The sequence below is a fragment of the Salvelinus fontinalis genome, chromosome 34 (genome assembly GCF_029448725.1).
Source record: "Salvelinus fontinalis isolate EN_2023a chromosome 34, ASM2944872v1, whole genome shotgun sequence".
Classification (NCBI taxonomy): Eukaryota; Metazoa; Chordata; class Actinopteri; order Salmoniformes; family Salmonidae; genus Salvelinus; species Salvelinus fontinalis.
Genome location: NC_074698.1, coordinates 11,952,508 through 11,977,374, shown reverse-complemented (window position 1 = coordinate 11,977,374; position 24,867 = coordinate 11,952,508). Strand labels below are relative to the sequence as shown.

The following is a 24,867-nucleotide window of genomic DNA, read 5'->3' as shown; positions in this document are numbered from 1 at the left end:
GACGGTGGCTGCAGAGGTCAGGAAGCAGGTATCCAGAGAGTACGGCTCCCCTCAGCTGTCCAAGAAACGAGGAGCACACCAACCTGTAAGTAGCAGTGTGTGTGTGTATATCACCTTGTTTTTGGTCAAAGATGAGGACGGAATTTCTATGGTTGAGTTGAATTTACTGCTCTGGAAACGAACAACTTCATAAGGAGGTCATCAACCACTTAGCATGTCATCTATTTGTGCATAAAAAGGCTAGCGCCACAGTGCTCTTACTGAAGTGGAGCCTGTGTCTATGTATACGAACGAGTGTCTCAAAACTAGGTGACGTAGGCTTGATCACTCATATTATCCATCTCTTTTCTTTGCTCACTATCTCAGTGTGGCCTGTGGCGTGTGTGATCCTGGTGGAATGTTCAGGTGTATGAATATAATGCTTCTCCGAGGCTGCGCTCAGTACATAAAAAAAAAACGTTCAATTGAACAGAAACGGTGCTGTACTGAACGACCAGTTGAGGTTCAAAATGCACCTCTGCCCTTTTAAATATGTCACTCATTGCTTCAAGGCACACCCACCGAACGGAGCAAACCTATCTCAGTCTGTTCAAGAAAACGTGTCGTTCCGTACAAACTGTTCCGCAAACGTTCAAGCGCACTGAACGCACCTCAGGTATTGATTGTTGTGTGTTATTGATTGATTGGTTGTCAGGTGCCGCTGACAGAGGTGGTGGAGCCTGTGGACTATGAGGAGTATGTGAGTAGCCACGCCCCTGGGGCGGAGCCTTGCCCCCTCAGACAGCTGATGGAGTTCCCCCCAGACGACCTGGAGCTCCTCCTGCAGGACAGAGAGTGTACTACACTGGAGCCCCCTCTGCCCGAGGAGGAGTGAGTCACACTAACACACATATTATGTACAGTACACACACCAGTGTTTCCCCTAGCATTATGGCCCCTTGCTTAGTTTCCACCTGCCTAAAAGAGTTTGGCTTCATTGGGTTTCAAACGGCAATTATGGAGACGGGCCTGGATGTTGCGTTGAATTCCTTTGTGCCCCGCCTAGAAAATAATCTAGAGTGTAAGACTGACACACATGCTCACTCACATAACTAGGACTTCTTGACACAGCATTATCATGCTACTGGACAGGCAGAACACCCTGTACCTTTCCTATGCCATTGTAATATTTATGTCATACTATATAATTCATGTGTTTTTTTCCCACAGCACGTTTGACCCAAGAGTGAGAGATGCCTTGGGTGTCTACACAGATGACTGGTTGATCATTCAGAGGAAGTGAGTGTCCCTCTATCATGTGTCCCATATGCCACCCTCTTTTCCATTCCTTTATCCACATTGATTTACAATTGATTTGGTTGCAATGGTTCCCATGATGTACATTATCTCTGTGATTTAAAGATGAGGAAAATGTATTTTGTCATGTCTGTAGGTATCAGCGTTACAGTACAACCCACACCCCCCACAACTCTGAGCGCCAGAGGGAGAGGCAGCGAGGGCTGGTTAAGCAGACCTTTGAACTGGACGAGGCTGCGGCCACTGACCGCCAGGATGACCAGGACGATGCTAAGCGGCGGTCAGTCTCTCTGGATGACACACCCCGGGGTAGCTGGGCCTCCAGTATTTTTGACCTGAAGAACTCGTCGCCGGACGCCCTGCTGCCCTCGGTGCTAGAGCGCACGGCTGCAGAGGACATGGACCGCCGCAACGCTGAGGCCCGCCTGCAGGGGCGCCACTCTGACCTGCTGGGGCTCTTCCCTGCTCCCGACGAGGTCTGTCCCAAATAATAATATTAATATCATCCATACACTATTCACTTTTGTTCGGCTCAGTTGTCTGTCAGCATGTGTTGCTAAAGGGCTAGCCGACTTTGTATAGAATGATATAGCTATAAAATAGAAAGTTACGGAAACTATATAAAAACTTAATTATATACACTGCTCAAAAAAATAAAGGGAACACTTAAACAACACAATGTAACTCCAAGTCAATCACACTTCTGTGAAATCAAACTGTCCACTTAGGAAGCAACACTGATTGACAATACATTTCACATGCTGTTGTGCAAATGGAATAGACAAAAAGTTGAAATTATAGGCAATTAGCAAGACACCCCCAATAAAGGAGTGATTCTGCAGGTGGTGACCACAGACCACTTCTCAGTTCCTATGCTTCCTGGCTGATGTTTTGGTCACTTTTGAATGCTGGCGGTGCTCTCACTCTAGTGGTAGCATGAGACGGAGTCTACAACCCACACAAGTGGCTCAGGTAGTGCAGCTCATCCAGGATGGCACATCAATGCGAGCTGTGGCAAGAAGGTTTGCTGTGTCTGTCAGCGTAGTGTCCAGAGCATGGAGGCGCTACCAGGAGACATGCCAGTACATCAGGAGACGTGGAGGAGGCCGTAAGAGGGCAACAACCCAGCAGCAGGACCGCTACCTCCGCCTTTGTGCAAGGAGTAGCACTGCCAGAGCCCTGCAAAATGACCTCCAGCAGGCCACAAATGTGCATGTGTCAGCATATGGTCTCACAAGGGCTCTGAGGATCTCATCTCGGTACCTAATGGCAGTCAGGCTACCTCTGGCGAGCACAGCCCCCCAAAGAAATGCCACCCCACACCATGACTGACCCACCGCCAAACCGGTCATGCTGGAGGATGTTGAAGGCAGCAGAACGTTCTCCAGACTCTGTCACGTCTGTCACATGTGCTCAGTGTGAACCTGCTTTCATCTGTGAAGAGCACAGGGCGCAGTGGCGAATTTGCCAATCTTGGTGTTCTCTGGCAAATGCCAAACGTCCTGCACGGTGTTGGGCTGTAAGCACAACCCCCACCTGTGGACGTCGGGCCCTCATACCACCCTCATGGAGTCTGTTTCTGACCGTTTGAGCAGACACATGCACATTTGTGGCCTGCTGGAGGTCATTTTGCAGGGCTCTGGCAGTGCTACTCCTTGCACAAAGGCGGAGGTAGCGGTCCTGCTGCTGGGTTGTTGCCCTCCTACGGCCTCCTCCACGTCTCCTGATGTACTGGCCTGTCTCCTGGTAGCGCCTCCATTCTCTGGACACTACGCTGACAGAAACAGCAAACCTTCTTGCCACAGCTCGCATTGATGTGCCATCCTGGATGAGCTGCACTACCTGAGCCACTTGTGTGGGTTGTAGACTCCGTCTCATGCTACCACTAGAGTGAGAGCACCGCCAGCATTCAAAAGTGACCAAAACATCAGCCAGGAAGCATAGGAACTGAGAAGTGGTCTGTGGTCACCACCTGCAGAATCACTCCTTTATTGGGGGTGTCTTGTTAATTGCCTATAATTTCCACCTTTTGTCTATTCCATTTGCACAACAGCATGTGAAATGTATTGTCAATCAGTGTTGCTTCCTAAGTGGACAGTTTGATTTCACAGAAGTGTGATTGACTTGGAGTTACATTGTGTTGTTTAAGTGTTCCCTTTATTTTTTTGAGCAGTGTATAATTAAAAAAAATCCAAGTTAATTACATATAGATTATTTTTCTAAAATTCAGGCAGTTCCACCATAGACATTGAAGCACATCAATGAAATAGCCTTCTCCTCAGCCATGTGACCATCTGTTTGCGTATCTTGCCTCTAGGGCTGGGCGATATGGCCAAAATATAATATTAAGGTATTTGTAAAATGTATGTTTTTAGGGTATTTGATGTTATATTATGTTTTTGAGTAATAAAAGTTCCACATTTGCTTTGAGTAGTGCGTGACCCTAGGGTGGCAACACATACAGTTCATTCGGAAAGTATTCAGACCCCTTCACTTTTTACACATTTTGTTACGTTACAGCCTTATTCTAAAATGGATTTAAAAAATATATATGTTCCTCATCAATTTACACACAATAACCCATAATGACAAAGAGAAAAGTTTTTTTTTGCAAGTGTATTAAGAATAATAAATACCTTATTTACATAAGTATTAAGACCCTTTTCTATAAGACTAGAAATTGAACTCAGGTGCATCCTGTTACCATTGATCATCCTTGAGATGTTTCTACAACTTGATTCGAGTCCCCATATGGTAAATTCAATTGATTGGACATGATTTGGAAACGCACACACCTGTCTATATAAGGTCCCACAGTTGACAGTGCCAAGCCATGAGGTCGAAGGAATTGTCCTTAGAGCCCCGAGACAGGATTGTCGAGGCGCGGATCTGGGGAAGGGTACCAAACAATTTCTGTAACATTTTAGGTCCCAAGAACCCAAGAACACAGTGGCCTTCATCATTCTTAAATGGAAGAAGTATGGAACCACCAAGACTTTTCCTAGAGCTGGCCATCCGGCCAAACTGTGCAATCGGGGGAGAAAGGCCTTGGTCAGGGAGGTGACCAAGAACCTGATGGTCCTTCTGACAGAGCTCCAGAGTTCCTCTGTTGAGATCGCAGAATCTTCCAGAAGGACAACCATCTCTGCAGCACTTCACCAATCAGGCCTTTATGGCAGGGTGGCCAGACGGAAGCCACTCCTCAGTGAAAGGCACATGACAGGCCACTTGGAGCTTGCCAAAAGGCACCTACAAGACTCTTGGACCATGATAAACAATATTCTCTGGTCTGATGAAACCAAGATTGAACTCTTTGGACTGAATGCCAAGCATCACATCTGGAGGAAACCTGGCACCATCCCTACAGTGAAGCATGGTGGTGGCAGCGTCATGATGTGGGGATGTTTTTCAGCGGCAGGGACTGGGAGACTAGTCAGGAATGAGGGAAAGATGAACGGAGCAAAGTACAGAAGGATCCTTGATGAAAACCTGCTCAGGACCTCAGACTGAGGCAAAGGTTCACCTTCCAACAGGACAACGACCCTAAGCACACAGCCAAGACAATGCAGGAGTGGCTTCGGGACAAGCCTTTGAATGTCCTTGAGTGGCCTACCCAGAGCCCGTTTTTCAACCTGATCGAACATCTCTGGAGAGCCCTGAAAATAGCTGTGCAGGAACACTCCCTATCAAACCTGACAGAGCGGATCTAGAGAGAAGAATGGGAGACACTCCCTAAAAACACGTATGCCAAGCTTCTAGTGTCATACCCAAGAAGACTCGGGCTGTAAAGTTGCTTCAACATAGTACTGAGTAAAGGGTCTGAATACTTACAGTTGAAGTCGGAAGTTTGCATACACCTTAGCCAAATACATTTGAACTAAGTTTTTCAGATTTCTGACATTTAATCCAAGGAAAATTCCCTGTCTTAGGTCAGTTAGGATCACCACTTTTTTGTAAGAATGTGAAGTGTCAGAATAATAGTAGAGAGTGTTTTATATAAGCTTTTATTTATTTAATCACATTCCCCAGTGGGTCAGAAGTTTACATACACTCAATTAGTATTTGGTAGCATTGCCTTTAAAAATTGTTTAACTTGGGTCAAACGTTTCGGGTAGCCTTCCACAAGCTTCCCACAATAAGTTGGGTGAAATTTTGCCCATTCCTCCTGACAGAGCTGGTGTAACTGAGTCAGGTTTGTAGGCCTCCTTGCTCGTACACGCTTTTTCAGTTCTGCCCACAAATGTTCTATGGGATTGAGGTCAGGGCTTTGTGAATGGCCACTCCAATACTTTTATTTATTTTTATTTTTATTTATCCGTTATTTTACCAGGTAAGTTGACTGAGAACATGTTCTCATTTGCAGCAACGACCTGGGGAATAGTTACAGGGGAGAGGAGGGGGATGAATGAGCCAATTGTAAACTGGGGATTATTAGGTGACCGTGATGGTTGAGGGCCAGATTGGGAATTTAGCCAGGACACCGGGGTTAACACCCCTACTCTTACGACAAGTGTTATGGGATCTTTAATGACCTCAGAGAGTCAGGACACCCGTTTAACGTCCCATTCGAAAGACGGCACCCTACACAGAGCAGTGTCCCCAATCACTGCCCTGGGGCATTGGGATCTTTGTTTTTTAGACCAGAGGAAAGAGTGCCTCCTACTGGCCCTCCAAAACCACTTCCAGCAGCATCTGGTCTCCCATCCAGGGACTGACCAGGACCAACCCTGCTTAGCTTCAGAAGCAAGCCAGCAGTGGTATGCAGGGTGGTATACCTTGACTTTGTTGTCCTTAAGCCATTTTGCCACAACTTTGGAAGTATGCTTGGGGTCATTGTCCATTTAGAAGACCCATTTGTGACCAAGCTTTAACTTCCTAACTGATGTCTTGTGATGTTGCTTCAATATATCCCTCTACTTTTCCTTCCTCATGATGCCATCTATTTTGTGAAGTGCACCAGTCCCTCCTGCAGCAAAGCACCCCCACAACATGATGCTGCCACCCCCGTGCTTCACGATTGGGATGGTGTTCTTCGGCTTGCAAGCCTCCCCCTTTTTCCTCCAAACATAACAATGGTCATTATGGCCAAACGGTTCTATTTTTGTTTCATCAGACCAGAGGACATTTATCCAAAAAGTACGATCTTTGTCCCCATGTGCAGTTGCAAACCGTAGTCTGGCTTTATTTATGGGGATTTTGGAGCAGTGGCTTCTTCCTTGCTGAGCGGCCTTTCAGGTAATGTCGATATAGGACTCGTTTTACTGTGGATATAGATACTTTTGTACGTGTTTCCTCCTGCATCTTCACAAGGTCCTTTGCTGTTGTTCTGGGATTGATTTGCACTTTTTGCACCAAAATACGTTCATCTCTAAGAGACAGAACACGTCTCCTTCCTGAGCTGTATGACAGCTGTGTGGTCCCATGGTGTTTATACTTGCGTACTATTGTTTGTACAGGTGAACGTGGTACCTTCAGGCGCTTGGAAATTGCTCCCAAGGATGAACCAGACTTGTGGAGGTCTACAATTTTCTTTATGAGTTATTGTCTGATTGCTTTAGATTTTCCCATGATGTCAAGCAAAGAGGCACTGAGTTTGAAGGTAGGCCTTGAAATAAATCCACACCAATTGACTCAAATGATGTCAATTAGCCTATCAGAAGCTTCTAAAGCCATGACATAATTTTTCTGGAATTTTTCCAAGCTGTTTAAAAGCAGAGTCTACTTAGTGTATGTAAACTTCTGACCCACTGGAATTGTGATACAGTGAATTATAAGTGAAATAATCTGTCTGTAAAAAATTGTTGGAAAAATTACTTGTCATGCACAAAGTAGATGTCCTAACCGACTTGCCAAAACGATCGTTTTTTTTAACCAGAAATTTGTGGAGTGGTTGAAACACTTAGGTTGGAGTCATTAAAACTAGTTTATGTAAACTTCTGACTTCAGCTGTATGTAAGTGTGATTTTTTATTTTTATAAATTGACAGAAAGTAAAAACATCTCATTTTGCTTTGTCATTATGGGGTATTGTGTGTATATTAATGAGGAATTTAATCAATTTTAGAACGAGGCTGTAACGTATCAAAATGTAGATAAATTCAAGGGGTCTGGATACTTTCCGAATGCACTGTACATTCTAAGTAATTTCAATGAGTCTTTCTCCATTCTGATTGTTTTATACTGTTCTATTCAACTTCAACCAACATTTATTTCCATCAATTTCTGCACTCATTTGAGATAATTTCCACACAACCGCATAGGGCTGCATGATATGGGCAAACAATCTATGCCTTATTTTTTATAAAATGTTGCAATTGCACTTGTGTGAACTTTAAAAAAAAATGTTATGTTAATATATCTTTTTTTAACTAGGCAAGTCAGTTAAGAACAAATTCTTATTTACAATGACGGCCTACCCCGGGCCAAACCCGGACGACCCTGGGCCAATTGTGCGCTGCTATATGGGACTCCCAATCACGGCTGGATGTGATACAGCCTGGATTCAAAACAGGGACTGTAGTGACGCCTCTTGCACTGAGATGCAATGCCTTAGACCTCTGCGCCACTTGGGAACTTTTGGAATAATGGAAATAGAATGATTATTCTAATTCTGTAGTTAGAATATGATAGTTGGCACTTTGAATACAGTGTTGTTTGAATGAAAATGCCAAGGAGGAGTTATTGTGACAGAGTAGGAACCAAAGTGTTTCCTAGGGGACCCTATAATCTTTGGCTACGTTGAACATTTTCTTTTAGCTACTTCATGTAGCTAACGTCCATGCTTCGGTTATTCCTCTTTGATTTAGAAGATACTGTTGCACAGACAACATGCTGATTTAGGTCTACACCATCACTGGTATTATCAGACTGTATAGCTAGTTACGTTTGTTCTGACTCACTACATTTTATTAGCCAGCTAACTAGTGATTAGCATTAGCAACTAACACAATTTAGGCCTAACTTGCTCAGAAAAGACAAACTAACAGTGTAATTCTGGAACACTAGTTCATTTATATTAAGAAGCAAATAGAAAACCACATCGTTGTCATCAACATTGTCATTGTAAGCATTTCGCTACGCCTGCAATAACATCTGCTAAGTATGCGTATGTGATCAATAACATGTTATTAGATGTTATCAATAACATTTTATTAGATTTGTTTTGCATGTGCTGCGTTGACAATGCAGACTGAACACTGAACACAATGCAGACTGAAGTGTCTTGTGGTCGAAGAACAACAAATGCGCTCCATGAGTGACAGGGGGAGGGGCTAGGTCTGTGTGGAAAGCTGCGGGGAGAAATGACCCAAGTAGCGGAGTAAACTATAAAAATGGACGTTACAACCGGCGTATCAAATTTAACAAACAAAACATTCAAATACCGTATAGAAGGTAAAGTAAACGCCCATACCCGGTCCGTGCGTCAATACCGGTATACCATTTGTCTCTGTCTCCTTCTCATGCTCTCTCCCTCTTTCGTTATGTCTGTGTACACACTACTGTGGTGTCTGTCAACGTTGCCATGGCGTCTGGCTGTGTAAATGCTGCTGTCGTGTTTATCTTCTCATGGCTATGTGTGTTGTCTGACAGGATGAGGCTGTGGAGAGATGTTCTGTCCCAGAGGTCCCCAAAGAACACTGTGGTCAGAGGATCATGGTCAAGTGTCTGTCCCTCAAGTGAGTGACCATCTGTCTGTCCTTATCGTTCCTAAAATTATCCTTGTCGGTTACTCTTTCACTTATACCCTTTTCACACTAATGTAAAGTGCTGAGTCACGGTTCAGGTTAGCACAATAGTAAATACATTTTGGCATTTTATTAATTTATCAATCATGTTTTCTTCTCATCCAAACACACATTGTGCTTTTTGTACCCCCTACAGATTTGAAATAGAAATTGAGCCAATATTTGGGACTCTTGCTCTCTATGATGTCAAGGAAAAGAAAAAGGTACCCATGAGTTTTCTAGAAATGTTTAGACTGTGTACATATACAGCATGTTTATTTTTGAATGATCATATTATGCTTATGTCATGCTGAGCTCATGCTTTGACTGATTACATTATTCTAGTTCTCAGTATGCCTCAAAGGTCTTGCGCTTTAAATCTGAGTCAAAACTTAATTAATATCCCTTGATGTACATTTCCTCATCTCCCTCCCTCCCTCTCTCAGATCTCAGAGGACTTCCACTTTGACTTGAACTCAGATCAGATGAAGGGTTTGCTGCGTCTCCACACGCCCCACACAGCCATCTCCACCCTGGCCCGCTCAGCCATCTTCTCCATCACGTACCCCTCTGCAGACATCTTCCTGGTCATCAAGGTACTGGGCATAGGGCCACCAGGGGGTGGGGTACATACAGAGAATCCAAGGAGGCTCTACGTCACATTACAAACTACTGACTCTCTATAGGACTTTTTCTTGGTCTGGTCACATGTTCAGGAGAAAACCCCTAGTCCGTTCCATGTGAACTTTTTTAATGATACAAAGTCTTTTATCTTCTATCCACCTTCCACAATGTCTTTTAGGTATGAACTGAATTACACAGCAAATTCTCCACTGTTAAATAAACACAGAGTGTTAAATTTAACAATCTTCCAGTGTCATTACGGGTCCACACTTTTAAGTGTGGAATTAACACTTTGCTTAGTGTAAAGCCTTATTTGCATATTTCACAGTGTGCCTTACCTTTCATGTGAGTTGTAGAGTTACCACCCGTGACTGTATTTGTTAGTGACAGAGACATGGCTGTTGCATTCATTCAGTTTCAGTCCTGTAGCCTTCACTAAGTGAGATCCCGAGTGAATATGTTATCATTAAAATTATATTCTTTAAGACAAGACAAGACAATACATATTTTATAAGCCTTATTTTGAGGGCCTAGTTTTACCCTAATACAGTGGCCTGCAACTCATGGTTTACAGGCCACATCAGGCCTGCAAGTCAAAAAAAAAAAATAGTACGATATATACACTGCTCAAAAAAATAAAGGGAACACTTAAACAACACAATGTAACTCCAAGTCAATCACACTTCTGTGAAATCAAACTGTCCACTTAGGAAGCAACACTGATTGACAATAAATTTCACATGCTGTTGTGCAAATGGAATAGACAAAAGGTGGAAATTATAGGCAATTAGCAAGACACCCCCCAAAACAGGAGTGATTCTGCAGGTGGTGACCACAGACCACTTCTCAGTTCCTATGCTTCCTGGCTGATGTTTTGGTCACTTTTGAATGCTGGCGGTGCTCTCACTCTAGTGGTAGCATGAGACGGAGTCTACAACCCACACAAGTGGCTCAGGTAGTGCAGTTCATCCAGGATGGCACATCAATGCGAACTGTGGCAAAAAGGTTTGCTGTGTCTGTCAGCGTAGTGTCCAGAGCATGCAGGCGCTACCAGGAGACAGGCCAGTACATCAAGAGACGTGGAGGAGGCCGTAGGAGGGCAACAACCCAGCAGCAGGACCGCTATCTCCGCCTTTGTGCAAGGAGGTGCACTGCCAGCGTCCTGCAAAATGACCTCCAGCAGGCCACAAATGTGCATGTGTCTGCTCAAACGGTCAGAAACAGACTCCATGAGGGTGGTATGAGGGCCCGACGTCCACAGGTGGGGGTTGAGCTTACAGCCCAACACCGTGCAGGACATTTGGCATTTGCCAGAGAACACCAAGATTGGCAAATTCGCCACTGGCGCCCTGTGCTCTTCACAGATGAAAGCACGTTCACACTGAGCACATGAGCACATGTGACAGACGTGACAGAGTCTGGAGACGCCGTGGAGAACGTTCTGCTGCCTGCAACATCCTCCAGCATGACCGGTTTGGCGATGGGTCAGTCATGGTGTGGGGTGGCATTTCTTTGTGGGGCCGCACAGCCCTCCATGTGCTCGCCAGAGGTAGCCTGACTGCCATTAGGTACCGAGATGAGATCCTCAGACCCCTTGTGAGACCATATGCTGACACATGCACATTTGTGGCCTGCTGGAGGTCATTTTGCAGGGCGCTGGCAGTGCACCTCCTTGCACTAAGGCGGAGGTACCGGTCCTGCTGCTGAGTTGTTGCCCTCCTACGGCCTCCTCCACGTCTCCTGATGTACTGGCCTGTCTCCTGGTAGCGCCTGCATGCTCTGGACACTACGCTGACAGACACAGTAAACCTTTTTGCCACAGTTCGCATTGATGTGCCATCCTGGATGAACTGCACTACCTGAGCCACTTGTGTGGGTTGTAGACTCTGTCTCATGCTACCACTAGAGTGAGAGCACCGCCAGCATTCAAAAGTGACCAAAACATCAGCCAGGAAGCATAGGAACTGAGAAGTGGTCTGTGGTCACCACCTGCAGAATCACTCCTGTTATGGGGGGTGTCTTGCTAATTGCCTATAATTTCCACCTTATGTCTATTCCATTTGCACAACAGCATGTGAAATTTATTGTCAATCAGTGTTGCTTCCTAAGTGGACAGTTTGATTTCACAGAAGTGTGATTGACTTGGAGTTACATTGTGTTGTTTAAGTGTTCCCTTTATTTTTTTGAGCAGTGTATATATTTTTCCAAAACATACACATACAAACGACAGCGTACAGACGCACACAAACATCAACAGCACTGTATCTTTAAATGCGACCCAGTCGTTTGTTATAAATGTTCTATTGCCATACTGGCTGGCAACGTTCTTATCCCTTGCTTGCTTGCTTTCTAGCTAGCCAACTACGGCTAACTTGTAGTCATGTCAAAAAAGTGCAGCCAGAATAACAACAAAGTAGCTGCATTTGTTTAAGCTGTTTTCTAGTGACCATTTATTGTAGATACATCCATAAGAATGACCTAATGAAGCGCAAATTCGCCAGGCATAGAAAATGTGCTCACTCATCAGGACACTGTTGTTCAGAGGAGCTAGCCAACAACACAGCTATAGTAACACAATCACTTCAAACTGAAGTTGGAAAGACTGCAAATTAGCTGTGTTTCGTTTGACCTTTTTTCAATTGACCTTTTTTTGTAAATATCCGTAAAAATGATGCCAGCTGATTCATGATTTCAACTGGCATAGAAACGCTGCCTGCCTGTCTGTCTCGTCCCGACTCATTCATTACTATGGGACAGCAGGAGATCTAATTTTAAATATTAAAACAATGTTGCAAATGTCGGAGAGACAGACAGCAAGGTTTATACAAATCTCTAATGTTGAAAATGAAATGTTAGTCGAAAAGAAATATGAGATAATGTCTAGGTGCTTTTTATAGTGGAGATGAAGTTTATAAATTGCCTGGCTGGGCTGATCAGACAGTGGATTGCGCAGTCAGATGGAACAGAGTATAAAGGTATTTTGATGTCATAGATTTAGCCTGTGGCAACTTGAGGAATAGACACCGGCTTGAATGCAGTTTTAACCAATCAGCATTCAGGATTAGACCCACCCGTTGTATAATTAAGAAATTACTCTGCCGTTGTACTGTAGAATTTGTGAATTTTGTCTCTTCTATAGTAAATTCTATACATTAGTTTATGCTGGATACACACAAGCGTACATTTTCATGAACTGTAATTTAGTTATGTTCCAAAATTCCCTCCATCTTGTGCCAATATCAGTTATATTTGGGATAGGCTTTCTGCAGGGTTTTGTATATCTTACCTATCATATTAATATCAGTTTCTGACTCAAATAGGATTCCCTCAAGATTGCTCTGATGTCCAAATGATTTCAAATCGAAACTTTGTGATAATAAACTTTGAAGTTGTATTTGAAAATATCTACACTGGTCAGTCCCAAATTTGCTTTTTAATTCTGTAATGGAAATACATGTATCTCCTATTACCAAGTCATTTACGGTTTCTATGCATTTAGTTTTCTATGTTTTCTATCCAATTTATCAGTGAATTCTGAAAAGCTATCCAAGGATTGTTCCATAGGATTGTGTTTTTAAAGAGTGATATTGGTTCTTGTAGAATACATTTCATTTTCTTCTATATTGTTATAATGTTTTTAATTATGAAGTTGTTCCCTGGTTGCAAAAATTCTAAAAGTTCGCATAATTTCAGTTTGTGGCAAAACAAACAAGTATAGTGTAGAGAATCATTGTACCATCCAAACCGCTGTGAAATATATTTTCTATAACCAAAAATATAGTGTTTTCAGCTGTTTGAAGCTGGTGTACAAAACCGAAAGTAAAATGATGCAAAAACAAAACTTAAGAACGGGAAGCCTAGAAATAGTGCACATAGAACAGATCTACCGCTTCTTAGAGTTGCTTTCAATGAGAATGACAGATCTACAACACACTTTTCTATGTGAATTAGATTGGGTTGCCCAAAAATCTACATATTGCTGCTTTAATGTTCTCAGCTTTATCCTTTGAAAAAAAACACATGAAAGATTCAGGGGATGAGCATGCGCATCTTCAATATGTACCCATTGTTCCTCTTTAGTGCATTTAACTGTATGTCGCAAGTAGAAGACTTGTGTGGTGAGTTGATACAATTCCAAGTCTGGAAGGTTAAAACCACCCTCAGACTTAGGAAGATGTAAACCTTTCCTTTGTATTCTTTGCGTTTTATTTGCAAGTCAAATTATGCTGGCTTGCAAAGTGGTGTAATTTCCATTGGAATCCAGCTAGAGTGGAGAGATCCAACATTTTGAAATGTTTTCACCCACAACCTGCATTCAGAATGACTGCCATGGTCAGGAGGACTAAGATGTGTGACTACCTAAACCATCTAAACCCGGAACAATCATTTCAGTAACGGGTGCAATAAATCCAACTAACAGATTAGATTAGTGTAGCATAAGACTAATTAATTAATTATTATATTAACACCAACACTGGGGTTCTTATGTAATACAGAAAAGTCAATACAAGGTAACACTGGCCAATTTGCTGTGTAAACTGTATTTGAGCAGACCATCCCAGACAAATCAGTGGAATATCCTTCAGCCACCAGAATGATTCATGCCAAGTGACTTTGCAATACCTTATCATGGCTGCATTATATCACTTATTTACTTTAGATAAAGTTCTGTAAGCTTTGCCACATAGGTGACAGTGAAGTGCAACGACACTATTTGTCTTTAACTAGTGAATGTGACATTAGTTATTCTGAGGATGCATCCAATATTTGCATTTCATATATTGCGTTAGAAATGTGTGTGCATGCACGATGTGTGCACCATTTGCAAATAATGGTCAGGTCAGCGATGTTCACCGTCACACACGTGTCTTGTGTGTGTGTGTTTCAGCTGGAGAAAGTCCTTCAACAGGGAGACATAGGGGAATCCTGTGAACCCTACATGGTCATGAAAGAGTCGGACTCATCAAAGGTAACAGTAAGTTCATAGTATCTATCTTCTATTGGTCTTTTCTTTGCACGCGTGCATGGGGTCATGCACATGGGACTCTGTCCAGCAGGGTAGCCATCAGCATTTCTCAATTCTGTCTAGTCAGACAACTGCAATATTTGCAATTCCCTATTCTGAAGCTCAATGTCCAACAAACTCTGAAACATTATATAAATATTACAGTATCACATAGCAAAGGCCTTTTCTCAAGGCCTTTGATAGAGCAAGCTCCCATCCGGGTTTACAGTCCCCACCAGTCAGTCTGTCTCTCTCTGTTTAGCACAAGGAGAAGCTGGAGAAGCTGCGTCTGCAGGCGGAGACGTCGTGTAGCAGGCTGGGGAGGTACAGGATGCCCTTCGCCTGGACAGCCATCCACCTGGTCAACATCGTCAGCAGTGTGGGGGGGCTGGAGCGCTCTGACCCTGACTCTGACTCTGGTAGTTATGACCTCTGACCTCTACCAAATGCCCCCTGGTTTAATCACAGTTAGGATGTCAAGCACATACACAGATCAGTCCCTCCAGGATTTCGCAACATTCTTTGGGGATTTCTGTGGACAAAAATGCTTAATTTTGCGGCAGCTTTTCTGAAATTCTGCGATACATTTTGAGGCGTTTTCTTTTCACGTTAATTTCATGTAATGCAATAAGTCATATGTGCTCAGTTTTAGGACAATTTTAAGTAGAATACATAACACAAAAACAATTAAACATCTAGTGCGCAATTCTGTTTCCTTTCCTGAACAAACAGCTCTGTCATAATCCACTCACACACACCTCTCCTCTCCATCAGGCTTGGGGCTTGCTATCAATACGAGACGCACCTCCCATTCCTACTCATTCTCTCCTTCTCCCTCTCTTTAAAAAAAAAAATAAAAGATTCAAAGCTGATCAATCACTTTCAATTTGAGGATCGATATTTCTTTCTATTAACTTGTCTTCAAAATTCTTGAGATTGTGATTGTTTTTCCTGAAATGGTCGTAAGGGAGATAAAGAACAGAACACGTAAAAATATGAGTTGTGGTTGATTATTATTTTTTTTTTAAATAAATCCAGAAAGATGGTGTTTTCGTAATCCGTATTAAGTTTTACAGAGAGTTTAAAACGGCAATGCTGACCAATTGCACTCAGTTCTTTGAGCAGCGCTCTCCATAGACAGACTGTGGAGAGCAGAGTGCCGACCACCCTACTAAAGCCAAGGTTAGCGGAGTAAAACGCCACTAACTTTGATTTGATCAGCGCTTACCACAGTCTTCCCTGCTACCACTTCAGTCATGGTGATCTGCCGCTGCTGTGGGAACTGTTTTGACATTCTCATATGCTTTGCTGATTCGAAGTGACGGTTGATTGTTGACTTTCTCTAGTTTCCAAAAACATTCGGGAATTGTTTCGCACGGTCGTTAGCTGTTATTTTTGTTTGCAAATGAGATTGAATTCTGTTCATTGTACTGCCTGCCAGCCATCAACAATCACCCATCATCTTTGCACGTGAATACGCTGACAGGCCAGGGGGGAAAAACTTTGTTGACGTGTGGTTGGATTAGGCCATTTTCCACGGTAACAGTGCAGTAATTGGTAAAAAATTCAAGAAACCGCTCTTGATTGGACCCTTTTATGCGCTAAAAGTGCGGGAATTGGTCAAAATTGCGAGCTCTCGCATAATATGCGCTGATTGGTTGATTTTGTATCGAACTATGCGATCGCAGAATCTTGGAGGGACTGACAGATTCTCTCTTAATATACACATCGAAATACATGTTGGAATTCTTTACATCAGTCACACTCAGACAACTTTCTTGTTGAATAGTGGCTATAACAAAAGTGTCATAATTTCATAATAAGTATGTAATAATTGTTATTTAATCTCTAAACGGATGACTTGTCTTTTGGTCAGAGCGGAAAGGCCATGGAACATGGAACGAGAGAAAGAAGAAAGGGTTTGAGCGGATGAGTGTAGGAGAGGACATGTGTAACTTTGCCACCTTCCGTCCAGCCACTCTCACAGTCACCAACTTCTTCAAACAGGTCAGTCAGAATGGTGTGTGTTTGTGCTACCCAGGTGTACAGTGCCTATGATAAGTATTCATCCCACCAGGATTTTTAAAAACATTTGGTTGCATTACAAATTGCGATTTAAATGTTGACAAATAAATAAAATGACTTGGTAATCTAAGTATTCACTTTGTTATGGTAAGCCTAAATAATTTCAGGAGTAAAAATGTGCTTAACAAATCATATAATAAGTGGCATGGACTCACTCTGTGTGCAATAATAGGGGTTAACATGATTTTTGATTGACAACCTCATCTCTGTACCCCACACATACTATTATCTGTAAGGTCCCTTAGTCACGTAATGAATTTCAAGCACAGATTCAACCACAAAGAGGGATATTCAGTGGTTAATTACACTTTGGATGGTATATCAAAACACTCAGTCACTTCAAAGATACAGGCATCCTTCCTAACTAAGTTGCTGGAGAGGAAGGAAACCACTCAGGGTTTTCACCATGATGCCAATTGTGATTTTAAAGCAGAGTTTAATGGCTTGCTTGCCAAAATCTTGTACTATCCCTTTAAATCTCCTAGAAAATGTAATGCAAGTCTTGAAAAAAGTGCTGTCTAGCAATTAGCTTGAAGAAATTGGAAAAGAATAATGGGCAAATATTTCACAACCAAGATGTGCAAAGCTCTTAGAGACTTACTCAAAATGACACAGCTGTAATTGCTGCCAAAGGTATTTTATGACATGTGTTAACTCAGGGTGAATACTGATTTAATCAAGATATATTTTTCATAATTTATATTTGTATACGATTTTATCTTCTACTTTGACATTGCAGACTATTTTCTCTATTTTAATCCCACTTTATAACAATAAAATGTGAAGAAATCCATGGGATATGAATACTTGTTATAGTCACTGTAACCTGTCTCAAATGTGTCTGTGTGCCGATATACTATGATCTCTGTGTATCTGTAGGAGGGGGACCGGCTCAGTGATGAAGACCTCTACAAGTTTCTGGCAGACATGCGCAGACCATCCTCTGTCCTACGCAGACTGAGACCTGTCACAGGTACCTATAGGAGGGGGACAGGCTGATTGATGAAGACCTCTACAAGTTTCTGGCTGACATGCGCAGCACACACATACAAATGTTTATATGTAATCACCTGCACAAATTCTATAGGCTGAATAGAGAATATAATTTATGTTTACTAGTGTAACCTTGTTTTTCTCTCTTCCTGCTCCTTCTGTCCCTAGCCCAGTTGAAGATAGACATCTCTCCTGCCCCAGACTCTCCTCACTACTGCCTGTCTCCTGAGCTGCTCCATGTCAAGCCCTACCCTGACCCGAGGGTGCGCCCCACCAAGGAGGTGCTGGAGTTCCCTGCCCGCTACGTCTACACCCCTCACACCACCTACAGGTCAGTCTACACCCCTCACACCACCTACAGGTCAGTCTACACCCCTCACACCACCTACAGGTCAGTCTACATGCCTCACACCACCTACAGGTCAGTCTACACGCCTCACACCACCTACAGGTCAGTTTACACCCCTCATACCACCTACAGGCCAGTCTACACCCCTCACACCACCTACAGGTCAGTCTACACCCCTCACACCACCTACAGGTCAGTCTACACTCCTCACACCACCTACAGGTCAGTCTACACGCCTCACACCACCTACAGGTCAGTTTACACCCCTCATACCACCTACAGGTCAGTCTACACGCCTCACACCACCTACAGGTCAGTCTACACCCCTCACACCACCTACAGGTCAGTCTACACCCCTCACACCACCTACAGGTCAGTTTACACCCCTCATACCACCTACAGGCCAGTCTACACCCCTCACACCACCTACAGGTCAGTCTACATGCCTCACACCACCTACAGGTCAGTCTACACGCCTCACACCACCTACAGGTCAGTCTACCGCCCTCACACCACCTACAGGTCAGTCTACACACCTCACACCACCTACAGGTCAGTCTACACACCTCACACCACCTACAGGTCAGTCTACACTGCTTATGTCACCTACAGGTCCGTCTACACACCTCACACCACCTACAGGTCAGTCTACACCCCTCACACCACCTACAGGTCAGTCTACACTGCTTATATCACCTACAGGTCAGTCTACACACCTCACACCACCTACAGGTCAGTCTACACACCTCACACAACGTAGACTCTCATACACTGTCATAGATCATACATAGATTTTACATGTCATGTGCTGCATAAACACCACAGATCAGAAATGATATTTGCAGATTTTTATTTGCACACAAAATATACAATATGACAGCAGTAAGAATGAATTAAAATAAAGAACATGTACAATAAAAAAGGGCTTGTGTTAAACACAATTAAATGTATTCAGAAATATAATACAGTGGTATAAATATATAATGTTTTTGTAATGCAGTTTATTGGGTGGGAATGTTTGTTCTGTGTGAATTATGGTAGAATGAGTAGGCAGGGTATTTATGCACCAGGGTAAAGTCATGGAGTGTATTAGCTACAGTAGCTGGTGTTAAGATTCAGTGGAGCCATCGGGTGATGTGTCAAAGGACTGGCTATCTCCTGGCTTCACTCTGAAATATAAACAAAGCAAACTTAGTCAAACACGGCGTCCATCACTACATCAATCATGAGCAGATTCTATTTAGCATTTTTCAAACTATGTTCAGCTATTATACACACCAGTTTCTGTAGCTTGGTCAACTGTTGGTTCTGACTCTCAATGCTCTGTTTTTGGAACTGTGTCCATGTTAGCAGGCCCTCCAGAACACTGGAGTGTTTTAACGCCCTATCCTGAAAACACACACGCACATATGAATTTATGAATGGAATAGAACAGATTGAGTGTGTTGGCATTGGATTGTTTGGCATAATCTGTGTGTTATTGAGAAGTGTACCTTACCTTTAAGTCCTGTATGCTGTTGGGGGGGTAGTTCTGAAGGTATGTCTCCAGGTTGATCACCTTGGTCCTAAGCTCCCCCTCCTCCTGCTCCACCCGGGCCACCTTGCCCTTGGCCTCCTCAGCCTCTGACTGCAGCCCAGCCATCTGGCCCTTGGAAAAGAGCATCTGGCTTTAAATCCTCTCCCTCCCACTGATCTCAGACCAGCTGCTCAAACTGCCTTGGCCTCAACATACACTGGCTTGTCAATGCCATTCTCTGTTCTCAGAACATTAGGATCTATATTGAGTAAACAAAACGAACATGTACTCTGTGTTTATGTTGAATAGCTAGCCAGATAATTGAGTGCTCAGGTTCATGACAGTTATTGGCCCATTCAGCCAAATAGCCAATGGTGTCTTTTCAGCTGTTCTCTCTCCCTGTTGGAGCCCAGAGGAATAGAGCTTATCTGACTGACTGGGATTTCAGATTGTTGGCAAAGCAGGGTTATCTCTGTCTGCCCTGTCGCTCTGGAGTGAATTTCACAAATTGATCATCATTTTAGATGCTTAACCCTCTACCAATTGATGACACTTTCAGAGTTAGTTTGAGGTGTCTGACTGGGTGTGTTTTCTCCGGTAAATAGATCAATCTAATGTACACCTGACAGATTAGCTAAGGTGCAAGATCCAAATTCTACTGAATAAAAAGCCTCTGCACACTTAGATCTATGCACATTTCAGTAATTTAATTGGCAAGTTTCCGTTCACAGTAGACCTTTGTCAGAGCAGGACGAGTATGTTTCCTCACCTGTATCTGTCCTAGCACCTGTCTCATCTGTCTTTCCTTCTCTGCGGCCTGGCCTGCCTCCTGGCCCAGCCTCTCCAGCCGTTCCTCATGTCTCCTCAGCGACCTCTCAATCCGCGCGAACTTGGCATCGGTGTTCTCGTAGACGTGGTGGAGGGTCTCACTGAACTGCAGCACGCCGTACATCAGCACGTTCATGTCATCAAGGGGGGCAGCCTGGTTGTTCTTCTGGGCCTTCCGGACGGGGCTGGCTGGGATCCCTGTTAAACACATGGCCATACACAGCAGGCAGAGTAGTGTGGCCCTCATCCTGATCTGAGGACAGAGGCTATATAGAGAGATTATTTCTTTGTCTCTTCAGAGAGACTATCGACTCGAAATCTCGTGAGAATCGCCCTGTGCCCCTTCCTATGGCTGTTTGTCTTAAAGCTTTGTTAAGGGTGTTGTTACTCCTCAGTTGTCGTTAAAAAGGTACCTTTTCTCAGCTGTATGTCTAAGTGCCTCAGGTCTGTAGTATCTTTTTCATCTCACATCGGATATCAGTAATGATACGACTCTTTTATATTGGATGTTCAAAATTACTGTGAAACATTAGCTCAGTCGTGGTCCAATCAGAGATCAGCTCTGTGTCCTTAGTCAGGCTGACCTTGGCATTCATCCCAACCTCTGGAGTAACTCTGTCAGGACTCCAGGTGTCAAATACACATGACCTACATTAACATTAACATCAACTGAGTCTCTGTTTGTCCTGGTAGATATGGACCAGGGCCTGGTTGCATAAAACATCTCAAGTTTAACTTTAAGTCAGATTCACAATTCACAAAACAGGTGAATTTCTCTCTTAAATTAAGTGAAAAGGTTAATGGTGCCCATGAGGTCCCTTAAGTGCTTCATTCAGTATGGTTCTCAATGTAAACAGAATTTGTGAAGGTGAATGTTTTCCTCTGCCCTGGTTGCAAAAGGAAAACATCAACCAGCAAGCTAGCTACTTAGCTAAACAATGGAAGGTGCACAATCAATGGCTACAAAGCCAGCTGGCTAGTTAGCTACCTACTCTGTAAGTTAGCTTGACGTTTTAGAAATGAATAGAAACAAGTTGAGAAAAAGGTAACTAAAATTAACTTGTTTTATTATCTTCTGAATCAATTTGTTTCTCCTGTTTTGAATGTATATGTTTTATTTTGCAATCTCCCAAAATAAATGCTCTTTGACAAGACCTTCAGTCAGTAATCAGGTCGTCTCCATGGTAACCAGATCATTTTTCTGCCATACATGCCTTCAAACGGTCCTAAAACCCATTAAGTACCCTTAAGTATGCCCTCACCTATGGGAAACGTTTGAGGGGCTCTATGCAGCGCCATTCAACAATTATCTTAGGTAAGGGAACATTATTCCTGAAGGTAAATCCTTAAGAGAAACACTTAAGCTGTTTTATGCAACCAGGCACAGTATTATATTGGGCTGACCATCAGACCATGACAGTATAATGTCACACTGCTCTGTGTTGTTTGTGAGTGTGTGGATACTAGATAGATGAACAATGTTCTTGCTAAGTAAATTACATTTTGGATTGGAATATACTGGTATGCTCGGGAAGTTCTTTCACATGTTTGACTTGGACAGGAGTTGAAGGTCACTCACATGCTTCCTCGAAACACATGGTTTCTCTCTCCCAATCCTTCTCACTTTATAGGCCTAATTGTTAAGTTTTATTTTTTGATTTGTTATAAATCTGCAGCAATGTCCTAATACTACCCTCTAATTTAGGCTAGATATTCTGTTTTCGTAGTCACATGCCAGATAGAATTGATTTGACCATGCATGTTCCCTGTGGTGCGTGCGTTAGTTAGTAGGTAGAATATGTTGGCAGGCAGCCGCAGCGTGTATGCTAGCTGAGCTGAAACTAGAGTGTAATGACCCCTCTATGCCTTCCAGGTTGTATTAGGGAATTCAAATTCACTGACATTTCTTTCTTCTCCCTCATCTTGTCCTCCTCCTCTCCACTTCCAGGAACCTGCTCTATATCTATCCCCAGAGCCTGAACTTCAGCAGTCGGCAGGGCTCAGTCAGGAACATTGCTGTCAAGGTGCAGTTCATGGCAGGAGAGGATCCCAGTCTGGCCATGCCGGTGAGTGATTGGTGGACTGGTGAAGCAGGCCAATCACAAAACAGGAAACCTCTACAGATTTGTAACACAGTGCTCTCAGGACAATGGCGTCCCCCTCACAAAGAAAAGCCTGATGGTGTGAAATATGATGTGCCCCACAAGAGTAGGTCACTCTACAAGAATGTCTAGTATGTTTAACTGAGTTGGGGGTAGGTAACCCTAGTTCCTGGTTTTTGGGAAACAGCCAACCTTTTTGATGGTTATAACAAACTGAAGGAGGGTTTTACTGCAGAATTAACTTCCTGTCTAGAAGCTGTGGTGTTGTTCAGTGCAGTGGATTCTTAATCCGATTGGCGCCTTTAGGACACACCCTAATCTAATCTGGGACCCTGGCAACAATGTCCTAATCCATTGAAGAAGCCCTGTGGAGACATCTAAACAACTATTGGACATATTCCCAGTCCATAAAATGTGAAAAACTGTCAAATCCAATTAATGATGTTTAGAAACCAGCAATTATAAATGACCTAATTTGGAAGACTTCCAACTGTAATGCTAAGGAACCTTACATTTCATTTAGTATGGCATGTTTTTTACGTAGCAGTTCTGAGAAGGATTCTGGTAAATTCCTTTATGGACATACAGAGTTACAAAACTTTAGGCCATGACAGGCTGACCAGGTGAAAGCTTTGATCCCTTATTGATGTCAATTGTGAAATCCACAGTGTAGATGAAGGGGAGGAGACGGGTTAAAGAAGGATTTTTCAGCCTTGAGACAGTTGAGACATGGATTTTGTATGTGTGCCATTCAGAGGGTTAATGGGCAAGACAAAATACTTAAGTGCCTTTGAATGGAGTATAGTAGTGGGTGCCAGTCACCGGTTTGAGTGTGTCAAGAATTGCAATGCTGCTGGGTGTTTCACGCTCAACATTTTCCCTTGTGTATCAAGAATGCTCTGAGGACAAAGGTGGTGCGGGAGGGTGTTTTGTGTAAGGGCATAGATCCAATAAAAACGTTCTCCTCTCATCATAATAGGTGATCTTTGGGAAATCCAGCTGTGCTGAGTTCTTTACAGAGGCTTATTCACCCGTCATCTACCATGACAAGTAAGAGCCCGTTCCCTTCCACACCTTTCCTGTTACACTCCTCTCATCCTCTCATTCCCTCTCTCACCTATCTATCTCTCTCTCTCTCTGTCCTCAGGTCTCCAGAGTTCTATGAGGAGGTGAAGATGAAGATTCCAGCCAACCTGACAGACAACCACCACCTCCTGTTCACCTTCTACCACATCAGCTGTCAGCCCAAACAGAACACGCCCCTGGAGACCCCCGTGGGATACACCGTGAGTACGCTTCACTAGGACCCGGAGGTTTTTTACACTTACCTGACCAGGGGAAACTATGGACCCAAGTTAGGGTGCCTCCCTACCCATTACATACCTCAGTTACAAGCTACTAATATTTAGGCCTTTGAAACACTGGAAGTGTCATCAGTGATTGGCTGTGCTGTGTCTTTTATTTATGTGTGATGTAATAATGTGCATTAAATTGTCTGTGTCCACAGTGGATTCCTCTGATGCAACATGGCCGCCTACGGACCGGTTCCTTCAGTCTGCCGGTCTCTGTGGAGAAACCACCACCCAGCTACTCCGTCCTCACCCCTGACGTAAGTGTGCGAGCACATGCATGCTTAGTTCTCATGAACTCACGCGTTTGTATGCTTAGTCTGTGTGTGGCTGAGTTTTGATGTAGGTAATGTGTGTGTATTGCAGGTGCAGCTTCCAGGCATGAAGTGGGTGGATAATCACAAGCAGGTGTTCAATGTGGAGGTGACAGCTGCCTCCTCAGTTCACACTCAGGTAACTCTCTCTCGTTCGCTCTCTCTCTCCACACTCCTCTCCTCTCTGTCACGTACTCTAATACTCTCGGCAATGGGATTGTAAATTAAATGAATTACCCCCCCCCCCCCCCCCCCCCTCTTAGGACCCCCACCTGGATAAGTTCTTCACCCTGTGTTACGTCCTGGAGGAGTACTCGTTCCCGTTCCGTCTGAAGGACTGTATCATCAGTGAGGCCAACGTGGAGGGTGAGCTGAAGGCCAGCATGACCGGCCTGCGGGGGGCGCTACTCGACACCTGCGTCCGCTTCCTCCACCAGCTGCTCTCCAAACTCATCCTGCTCATCGTCCACCCGCCCGTCATCGCAGGACAGATCGGTGAGTGGCGTGGCCGACTTTACAGAGGGCGGCCATCTTAGATTGACTCATCCCTCATCGCCCTTTCAAGATCCCCACTTTCCCACAGAAACACTCCTGGTCAAATATTTCTCCCAGATCTAGGATACATTTTTAAAATTATTTACGTCTACGCTCGATTGAGCTTGCCTTGTACAATGGAATAAATG

The 24,867-nt window shown here is 43.6% G+C and overlaps 1 protein-coding gene across 8 annotated transcripts in view; it reads left to right on the top strand.

Moving 5' to 3' along the window:
• Positions 1 to 24,867, top strand: part of LOC129833129 (dedicator of cytokinesis protein 7-like) — a 46,277-nt gene that overhangs the window by 3,141 nt on the left and 18,269 nt on the right. For 4 of the 8 annotated variants that reach the window (XM_055897437.1, XM_055897436.1, XM_055897434.1 and 1 more), the window contains exons 2-19: positions 1 to 85; positions 695 to 870; positions 1,210 to 1,278; positions 1,433 to 1,772; positions 8,886 to 8,971; positions 9,177 to 9,243; positions 9,466 to 9,615; positions 14,532 to 14,618; positions 14,911 to 15,067; positions 16,525 to 16,655; positions 17,613 to 17,706; positions 17,895 to 18,057; positions 22,368 to 22,485; positions 23,501 to 23,571; positions 23,669 to 23,807; positions 24,029 to 24,130; positions 24,237 to 24,323; positions 24,448 to 24,679. In XM_055897437.1, coding sequence (XP_055753412.1) covers positions 1 to 85; positions 695 to 870; positions 1,210 to 1,278; positions 1,433 to 1,772; positions 8,886 to 8,971; positions 9,177 to 9,243; positions 9,466 to 9,615; positions 14,532 to 14,618; positions 14,911 to 15,067; positions 16,525 to 16,655; positions 17,613 to 17,706; positions 17,895 to 18,057; positions 22,368 to 22,485; positions 23,501 to 23,571; positions 23,669 to 23,807; positions 24,029 to 24,130; positions 24,237 to 24,323; positions 24,448 to 24,679 — 2,354 coding nt within the window. The other 4 variants (XM_055897438.1, XM_055897441.1, XM_055897435.1 and 1 more) reach the window with 2 other exon arrangements.